Below are 9784 nucleotides of genomic sequence, written 5' to 3'. Positions count from 1 at the left end.
GGGGAAAGCAGGGAGCCTCGTGCTGGGCTGACCGGGGCCGCGCCTACAGCCCCCTCCGCCTGGCCAGAGGAGCGGGGGTGGGGTGGGTCCACCCGTGGGTACATGCCGGCCGGCGGGCCACGGGGGGGGTGGATGTTCCCTTGGCCTGGGTCGTGCTCAGAGGACTAAGACACAGACACACACACACACACACACACACACACACACACACTGTGGATGGGACTGGAGGGGAGAGGCCGAATGGCAAGACCACTCCTCCCCACCCAGACCCCATATGTGTGTGTGTGTGTTGAGCCTCAGCCCCTTTTCTCAACGGCTGAAGCCCCTTCCCCTCCCTCCCCCCAACCCCCTCCACTGCCCACATGGATCTTATGCCCTCAGGGCAGCCCAGGGGTCCAGCCACCCCTTCCCCTTCCCCCTCCACTTGGCCTTCCTGTCCCTGCATGGCCTCCCCACCCACCCGCCACAGGGGGGGGCACTGCTTGCATCCCTCAAAGCTCTGCCCCAGGAAGAGCCCACTGGGGGGGGGCGGGGGCTATGCCTGTTTCTGCTCTGGGGCCTGAAGGACTGTGGTGGTGACGGTCACCTCACTGACCATTACCCGCCCAGCCGTGTGTCCTTCCTGCTCCTGAGGAGAGAAGAGGTCATGCATGGAAGGCCCCGGGGTCCCGGGCAAGCCGAAGAGCGCAGCGGGCGCTTCGGGGTGCAGGAATCCCAGGGCCTGTGGGACGTTCGGTGTGCTCCTCGTCTTGTGCGCTTCTGTGACGAGGGCCGTGAGGATGGCGACCATCTCCTGGCCGCTGAGCAGGCCGGTCATGTACCTGGTCAGCAGCTCCTGCCTCTTGGCTTCAGGGATGGAAGCGGAAAAGAGCAGGTCCCACATGCAGACCCGCTGGCCGTGGAACTCGCCCACGGGGAAGTCGAAGGTCGGGGGCCTCTCCCAGGCTGTCTCGCGGGGCTTCTCCCTCCGGCAGGAGGTGCTCGCGTGCCTCCCTCCCGCGGCTTTTTCCTCTCCCAACTTGGTGACGATGGCAGTCGCCACCGTCGCCACTTGGTCCGCGGTGAGGATCCCGATTCGGTACAGCTTCAGGACCTCTTTCCGCTTCTTCTCTGGGAAGTACTTGGAATGCAGCAGGTCCCACACCGAGACCTTCCGCCCACGGTACTTGCCCACGGGCACCTCAACCATCCTGGTCTTCAAGACCTCATCCTTCGCTTTGTCTTCGTCATCGTCCTTGTCATCGTCGCTAGCACTAGCGCCCTCCTTCTCTTCCTCCTCCTCCTCCTCCTCCTGGTTTTCCTCAAGTGATGCTGCGAGAGGTCTGGGCCTACCTTGCCCTGTGGGACGCCTGCTGCTTCCGGCCGGGGTTTGCTCCAGAGAGTAGAAAAGGTCGTGCAGGGAAGCCAGGATGGTGAGCATGGAGGCCAGCTCCTCCACCGTGTACCTGCCCTCCCTGTACTTCCTCAGGAGTTCTTCCCCTTTGTCTCTGGTGATGTACTGGGAGAAGAGGAGGTCCCACACAGACAGCTGCTGGCCCTGGAACTCTCCTGCCGGCAGGGTGACCCTTTTGGCCTTCAGGAGCTCGTCCGAGCAGTGGGGGGTCAGTGAGGCGTCGGCAGCTCTGGCCTCCTTCGTGGTCCGTGGGGCCTCCGGGCTCCGGCGCGGCTTCATCCTCACCAGGAAGGACTTCCGTCCGGCTTCCACTTTTTCCCAGGTGCCGCCGACAGCGGCTGCCATTTGCCCAGGGCTGAGTACTCCTGTTTTGTAGAGCTCCAGCAGCTGCTGCCTTTTCCCCCTAGGGAAATGTTTAGAAAAGAGGAGGTCTGGCACAGGGACATTTTGCCCTTTGAGCTCCCCAGACCTCACGGGGACGTGTATCTTCTGCAAGGACAGCTCCAGCTGCGCTTCCCTCCTGTTCTCTTCCTCCGGGTCCCTGCCGGTTCCGCGGCCCAAACCTTTGGCTCTCCCCTCCTCCTCTGTTTTGGCCACAATGGCCGTGACCACGGTCTCCATCTGGTCGAGGGTGAGTATGCCTTCCCTGTAGAGTTTCAGGAGTTCTTTCCTCTTCCCTTTCGGGATGCACTTGGAATGGAGCACCTCCCAGACGGAGACCTTTTGTCCACGGAACTCACCAGCAGAAACGTGGACCATCCTGGACTTGAGGGGGTTCTCCGTCAGTTCCCGCTCGGATGAGGGTTGGCTTCTGTCCCCCTCTCGCAAAGTCATTCCGTGAATGGGCCTTTCCTCGTATCCCTCTGTTTCGGTGATGATGCTGGTAAGGATCTGGATGACCTCCTGGGCGGTGAGGGTGCCCGCTTTGTACTGTCTCAGGAGCTCCTGCCTCTTCGAGTGAGGGACGTAACTGGAGAAGAGGAGGTCCCAGGCAGAGACCTCTTGGCCCTGGAAGATCCCCACGTGGACTTGGGTGGTGGCAGACTTTAAGCACTCCCGCAAGCTCTCGTCCAGATGCACAGACCCCTTGTCCACCACCTGAAACAGCAGCAGGCCGGTGTCAGGATCCAAGACACACCTGGGGAGGAGCTGCAGGTACGTGAGGTTCTCACGGGCATTCGGGTCAAAGCATCTCTTGGTGTGGTTGGCCGGGTCTGAGATCCAGTGGAAGAGCTCTGCATCCAAGTAGCCCCACTTGTAGGCTACTTCCGGGGGGAGTCGGTGGCTGTGCATGGGGTGGATGAGTCCCCCCGTGGCCACCTGTGCCTCCAGCAGGCGGATGCCGTGGTCTTTGATGATGAGGCCCTTCCTCATGGCCTGGAAGAGGGAGATCTTGTTCCCCGAGAAGGGGTCTGTGTAGCCGGTCACGGCCTTCTCCGCGATGAGGAGCGTGTTGAGATGTTCTCGGTCCAGCAGGCCAGCGTTCTTGGCATCCCTCACGGAGAGCATCCGGTTGCTTGCCAGGTCCATGATGTAGCCCGAGGCGGCCTGGTGTTCCAGGAGAGCCAAGCCTGTCCCGTGAGTCAGGAGGCCCCTCTGCATGGCCTGCCGGATGCTCAGCTTCTCCTGGCCGGGCTCCTTCAAGACGCCCGCAATGACCTGCTCCTGGCTCCGTTCCGCTGCCGGCGCGAAAGGCCAGTGGGCTTCCTCACGGACCTGCATGATGGGGGCTTCCTCGGGGCCTCCTGCAGCAAAGGGATGGTCATGTGGCATGGCTGAGGTGGAAAGGCCTCCTCTCAGTTGGTGGATCGCACTGGGCTGGCAAATGACTTTCTGAAGGGAGGGAGGGAGGGAGAAAGAGAGAGAGAGAGAGACCGCTGTAAGGGATGAGCCCAGCCGGCAATGCTTACTCATGGGGAGAGAGAGAGAGCAGGTGCCCCTTCCCATCTGGACACACAGGGGCTCCCCTATACTCTTGGGCTGTGGAAAGCCACCTCCTTCCTCCACACAGCCCTTCCTGGGTGCCGTCTGTGGCCTCAGCCAGGGACTGTGCCCGCCTGGGTCCCTTTTAAAAGTCCGGGAGGGCCGAGTGGGACCCGCGAAGATTCCCTGAGCCTGGAAAGCTGTCCTGGAGGGGCTTCCCCGTCTTTGGAAGACAGCACCCTTCTTTCTCGAGGCAAGTGAAGCTGAGCTGCTGGCCCCAAGGTGGGGGGGGGAGGAGGAGGAGGAGGAGGAGGAGGAGGAGGAAGAGGAAGGCTCTCTGTTTACCACCATAGACCTGCCTGGCTGCTTGTGCGCACGTGAGCCCTTTTATTGCCCCCAGCTGGGAAACCTGTTTGCACTCAGCCAGCCAAACACCTCTCGGTAGGTAGACTCACTCCTTGTTATTATTTTTCTCACCCTAATTGCTACCTTGTGGGCTATGACTGGCTTGGTCGAGGCGAAGGCTTTGCCCAAATGGGAGTCCGGGCGGCTTCTCCGGTGAGGTGGTGCCCCAAGGAGAGCTCACGGGAGGCCAGCTGGATGACGCCACCTCAGAGAGAAGGCAACCCCAATGGTTCCCCCCCCCTCTCCCTCTCCCTCTCCCAGGGCCCAGTCCAAGCCATTAGAAGGCAACATGGGAGGCACCGGCTGCCCAGAGCAGAGCGAGAGGCACGGGGGGGGGGGGTCGCGCACGCGCAGAAACTCCTCCTTGGACAGAAGGAAGGCCCTGGAGCAAGCGTCTCCCCCCCCTGCCATTGCCATCAAAAACATCAATGGGGGTGCAAGGCTTCACCCTCTGGCGTTAGTTGAAAGTGCAAAACCTCCCAGGCATGCGCGTGCGTATACACACACACACACACAGAGGTGCCCTGCTTGTGGGCTGCCTAGGGTCATCCAGCTGGCCCACTGCAAAAGAAGGCAGAGTCCAGGGGAGACCCAGACTCCCTGCCTGGATCTCCTCTGGCCTCAGGCTTCTCTTACGTGACCCAAGCAGGTGAATCAGGGAATGCCAAGGCAGCAACGCGCCAAGAAGAGATGACACCCCTCCTCTCCTTTCCCCCCTTCCCGGCACAGTTTGGCTTCCAGGGCTATGGAGCCCTGGGTCAGTTCGTTTCCGCGTCAGCCGGAGAATCGGATGCCTGGACTGCCCTCCCTCCAGTCTTCACTCATCTCCAGGTGCAGAGCCTTCTGGCCATGGAAGACCTGGTGGCCAGCCCCAGCCACTGCTCTCTCTCTCTCTCTCTCTCTCTCTCGGGGGCAGAGGCTGATTCCATGCAGCCTGGAGTGGACACCTGGGTCCACCTTCTGCCAAGGGCTATGGGCACATGCACACACACATACACGCATGAGCGCACAGGCACACGTCTCTCCTGGAAATTCCCAAGCCTCATCCCGTTTCGCCTCCTGCTGTTTGGCTGGGCTGTTGTGGATGGATTTGTGGCCAGGGATGTTTTAGGAGAGAGAGAAGCAGGAAAGGGACGGGGTGGCTGGAGGGCTGAGGGCTACTCACGGGGAAGACGGCCAGGTGCCTGCAAGGGGGGGGGCGGGAGAGGCCACCTGACAGAGCAGAGCACCTGCCTGGGAAACGACCTGTCAGGAGCCCTGCAGGGCAGAGCCTGCTTGGGGGGGGGGTCCAATCCCACTTGGGCCTCTCGGGGGCCCTTTTCACCAGCTGACCCTTTGGCGGCTTTTGGACCAGTGGGGCTGCCAGCACTGGTGGTGGTGGTGGGCTAATGTCGGTGAGAGGGCATGGAGGCCCAGAGGCTGCCCAGCTGAGCCTTGGGGAGGCAGGGGGGGCTTTGCTTGGCCCCCCGGGGTCAGGGGCGACTGCTGCTGCTGGCAGAGGCTCCTCAGGGTGCCAGGCTCACCACAGCCCCCCCCCACCAGTTCCTCTCCTGTGCTAGGCATCGGTGGAGCCAGGAAGAGGGCTCATGAGGGCCCAAACCGCCAAACTGGGCCTGACCACCTGGACCATGCTGCCCCCCTCCCGCCTCCCCTGCCCTCCGGCCGCCCTGCGTGGTCTTTGCTCCCAGAGGGGCCACACGGGTCCCCTCCTCCTGGTCTCCCACCTGCCTTTTGCATCCAGGCGTAGGAGAGGACTCTGGACTGGCAAATACGCAGGTTCTTCTTTCCAGCAGCGATGATGAAACACCCAGAAGGGACCTGCTCCCGGGGATCCTCCCCACCTCTGAGGTGTCACTGCCTGAAGGAAGGGGGCCAGCTAGGGCAGGGGGTGGGGAAGCAGGGGTTGCCTTGCCACCAGGACTATGGGTGGGCGAGTAGCAGATGGGGGGGGGGAGAGAGATGCTTCCCACTCCCTGCCCATGAACCCTGAGACCTTTCCTTCTCCAGCCCTGAAAGAAGGAGCCGGTTTTGTCCACACTACAAGACAGTCTGGAGGGGTTTTCAAGCTGACAGGCTTGACCGGCTGGCCGGCTCAGAGAGCGAGGGAGCAACACTCTCCCCACTGCGGCCCACAGGTTACTGAGCCCGTGGGCCTTCAGCTGGCCCCCAAGACCTGGGCAGGTACTTCGTGTGCAATCCCCCCCGCCCACCCGCCCGCCCCCACACAAGGGAGGTGGCAGAGGGTGGGCTATCATCACCCAGGGAGAGACCTGCCTGCTGGGGCACCTGGCGGTGCCCATGGTAGGCCCTGCCCGGTGCTTGCTCACTCGCTCTCTTCCTGTGTGCATGTGTGGACGGTGCTCCTGCGCCTGCCGCACAGGTCCCTCTCTTGGGCCACCTCCCACCCCAGCCCCCCAGCCCCCATTCCCTACCTGCAGGTTGAGGGTGAAGTCCTGGGTCTGGTCAGGTGGCTCTGCTCTGCTGCTACTGCTGTCTCTGACTGCCCAGCCCGAAGGCTGCCACCTGGCTTTAAGCCTTCTCCTCCCCACCTGCCTGGAGAGAGAGAGAGAGAGAGATGACACACCAGCCCAGCCCAGCCCAGCCCAGCTCTCTGGCAGTGGCCGGACGGACGGATGCATCAGAAGGCAGTGGCCCTTCCCTATTGCATCCTTCCTCTCTCTCTCTCTCTCTCTCTCTGCCTTTGGGCTATTCCAGACAAAGCCGAAGAGCTACCATCTCTCTTGGTCACTTGGACTTCCCGGATTGCACAGGGATGGGAGGCTCACCAGGACGTGCAGTCAGACCAGTTTTTTAAACCTGTTGCCTGTAAACAGGACTGGCCTCCTGGGGCCAGAACCAGGGGAATTCCACTCCGATGGAGTGGTGGGAGAGGGAGAACAGGCCAAAGAAAATATCCAGCGTGTGGGTAGCCTGTGAAACTCCTTGCCACAGGACGTGGTGAGGGCATCTGGCCTAGAGGCCTTTCAAAGCGGATTGAAAAGATTCCTGGAAAAAAAGTCTCATTGCAGGTGACGAGCCATTTTCCAGCATCTTAAAAGGAAGGGACCTCCAAATGCTAGAGGCAGGGGAGGGGGATCACGAGACAGGTCTCTCGTGGTCTCATGGACTGCCCAAGGCATCTGGTGGGGGCCACGGTGAGAGACAGCGAGCTGGACCAGAGGGACCCTCAGCCTGATCCAGCAGGGCGCTGCTTCTTATGTTATGCTCTTATGACCCAGCACTATCCTCAATGCCTTTTGCTGTCCAAGGGTGTGTGTGTGTGTGTGTGTGTGTGTGTGTGTGCGCGCGCGCACACACACACACACACACACACACACACACACACACACACACACGGTTCTTGCAATGTGATGGACTGAGAGGCGCTGCCTTCTCTCCTCAAGTACAGCTGGAACATTGGTCCATGTATCCCATCATGTCTGCTGTGTTCCAGTCAACAGATGTGTGCAGCACACAAGAACCAGAATGCACATCCCCTCGCCAAAAGAGAGGGAGAGGGAGGGACCCAAGGCCACCCTAGCGCCTGTGTTGGTGGAAAGGAGCGGGCCTTGTCCATGATTCTGCTCCCTGGCTCTGAAAACGCAAGGGAATCTTGTGCATGTGCAGAGTGCCTTTCTCTTCCACCTCCTGGAGAGAGTTCAGTGGTCCATGTTACTTGCCCCCATTCAGGCCCTTACTTACTTATCTGTTTATTGATTTTAAATATGTTTACCCTGCCTTTCTCCTTAAAAGGACCCAGATGGTTCTAGAATCATGGCGTAGGATGGGGGGGCCTGACCCCTCCCTGCTCAAGGGAGGGAGGAGGTCAGGGTGCAGAACAGAGGGGTTCCTTTCTGCAGGAAGCCCTTTGTGTGGTGGAGGGAGAGGGTACATGGGGGGGGGGAGGGAGGGAGAACCCACTGGCTGTTCCTCCCCCCCTCCCTCTAGTCCAGGGGTGCAAGAATCCTCTTCCCCTCTTGCATCAAGGGAGAGATTGGGCCAGAGCAGCCCAGAGAGAAAGGCATGGGCCAAAGCAGGACTTCTAAGAGGGCGCAAGCATGAAACTGTCGCCCGCCCTGAAAGGATCAAAGGGGTTCCATCCTTCGCTTCCGTCACCAGCCCAACGGGAGGCAGCCCCCAGAAGAGGCCACGGGAGGGCCCACGGTCCCGTGGTTTTCTCGGGGAATGGGAGAGGGACCCTGTTCAGACACTAACACCTGTTACTTCATTCGCTTTGAAATGACACACACAGAGCCTTCTCTCCCCCCCCTCTTCCTAGTTAGCACTCCACATTTTGCCCTGGGGGCACCTCTGGGCACCCTTCCCCAGGCATCAGGTTTACTACTACAGAGCTTGCTTGCTCTCCCTCCCCCCCCCCAAGGATCTGGCCTGGCCTTGACCCCTTTTATCCAGTCTTCCTTCTCCAACCGGACCCACTTTAGATGTTTGGGGCTGCGACAGACCCCCATCGCCCTAGGCAGAGGAGGCCTTCAATGCGGCCCCACGTTTTGGACGAGGAGTCCCATCGGCCTCGGCTGCTGGTCGTCTCGGGGCGTTGCTTGTCGGGTCCGCCCTGTCCGGCGGCCGAGCGGGGGAGCCGGGCTAGCAGCAGCGCGAGCCGCGCCCGCAGGTGGGAGCCGGACGGCCTGCCTTGCCCGCTTCCGCCCTCTGCTGGACACTCTGGGGAGCGCAGGGAGCCGCAGGCCTCCCCCGGGCCGGGTCCCCACCGGGGTCGGCTGCTGCACCTTCTTCGCCCCTGCGGCGCCCTCATTGCCCGACGGAGCCAGAGTCCGGATCGGGAGAGCTGGAAAAAGGACTACACCTCCCTTTATGCCCCTGTTTGGGCATTTAAATCATCATTTACCGAGGACACAGGAGAGGTTCTCTGTGGCTGCCTGGAAGACTTTGGAACTCCCTCCTACAGGAGGCCACGCTGGCCCCCGTCTTTTCTGTCCACAGTCAAAGCAGTGCTGCATAAAAAAAAATCCATCTAAAGAGATCATGCTCAAGCAGACAGTCATTGAGGGAAATCTTGCCTGAAGAGAAAGGTCTTTGCCTGCCCGCGGAAGGACAGTAAAGATGGGGCCAGCCTGGCCTCCAGTGGGAGGGAGTTCCAAAGTCTTGGAGCAGCGACAGAGTAGGCTGTCTCCCGTGTCCCCATCGGACACACCTGTGAAGGTGGCAGGACCGAGAGGAAGGCCTCTCCTGGCGATCCTAGCGCCTGACCAAGCTCATAACGGGAGGAGTGGTCCTTGCCATAGGGCTTCCTTGGTTAGAACCAGCATTTTGAGTTCTGCCCGGAAAGGGATTGGCAGCCCATTGAGCGGCTGTGACAGACGGGGGAGTGCGATCCCTGTGAACAGCCCCAGCCAGCAATCTGGCCTCTGAGTTTCGGACCTGCTGGAGGGTCCTCCTGACACTTCCCAAAGGCAGCCCCCACATAAAGTGTGTTACAGTCATCCAGCCGGGAAGTCTCTAGGGCGTGCGTCACCCTGGCCAGATCAGATCCCTCTCAAGAAACGGGCACAGCTGGCTCACTCGGTTTAACCGTGCAAAGGCACTTCCGTCCACTGGCAAGACCTGGGCGTCCAGAATCGGGGATGAATCCAGGATCACCCCCACCCCCACCCCCCCAAGCTGCGCACCTGCTCTTTCAATGGGAGTGAAATCCCATCCCACACCGGCTGCATCCCTATTCTCTGATTTGCCTTTCGACTGACCAGGAGCACCTCCGTCTCCTCTGGATTAAGTTTCAGTTGATTCACCTTCACCCGGTTCCTTACTGATACCAAACACGGATCAAGAGCCGAAGGAGCTTCCTCGGGTTGAGCTGGCAAGGAGAGCGAGAGTTGGGTGTCGTCCACCTACGGGTGACACCGAAGCCTGAAACGCCGGATCTTCTCTCCCCGAGGTTTCAGTGGAGATGTTGAATAACACAGGAGACAAAACAGAACCCGGACGGACCCTCACAGGTCAGCGGCCGGGGTTTCGAACAGGAGTCCCCCAGCACCACCTTCTGGGTTCTCTCCTCCAGGAAGGACTGGAGCCAGTGTAAAAGAGTGC

At 60.7% G+C, this 9784-nt stretch overlaps 1 protein-coding gene across 1 annotated transcript; it reads right to left on the bottom strand.

The window, feature by feature from the left end:
• Positions 1 to 415: 415 nt before the first annotated feature.
• On the bottom strand, positions 416 to 8373 carry LOC110084822 (epiplakin). The gene is made up of 3 exons (XM_020804474.3): positions 8159 to 8373; positions 6154 to 6274; positions 416 to 3226 (listed from the first exon to the last, which is right to left on the bottom strand). Exons 1-3 carry the CDS (start codon positions 8188 to 8190, stop codon positions 536 to 538), a joined length of 2844 nt encoding a protein of 947 aa, XP_020660133.3. The 5' UTR covers positions 8191 to 8373; the 3' UTR covers positions 416 to 535.
• Positions 8374 to 9784: the final 1411 nt, after the last annotated feature.

Source organism: Pogona vitticeps, chromosome 4, assembly GCF_051106095.1.
Source record: "Pogona vitticeps strain Pit_001003342236 chromosome 4, PviZW2.1, whole genome shotgun sequence".
NCBI lineage: Eukaryota > Metazoa > Chordata > Lepidosauria > Squamata > Agamidae > Pogona > Pogona vitticeps.
Note: the sequence above shows the minus strand (reverse complement) of the source record. Positions and strands in the feature narration are given on the sequence as shown.

Coding starts and splice junctions, on each gene's coding strand:
- LOC110084822 (XM_020804474.3), bottom strand. CDS start 8,190: ATGGGGGTCTGTCGCAGCCCCAAACATCTAAA. Junction 6,275..8,158: donor CGCAGCCCCAAACATCTAAA/GTGGGTCCGGTT, acceptor CTCTCTCTCCAG/GCAGGTGGGGAGGAGAAGGC. Junction 3,227..6,153: donor ACTTCACCCTCAACCTGCAG/GTAGGGAATGGG, acceptor CCCTCCCTTCAG/AAAGTCATTTGCCAGCCCAG.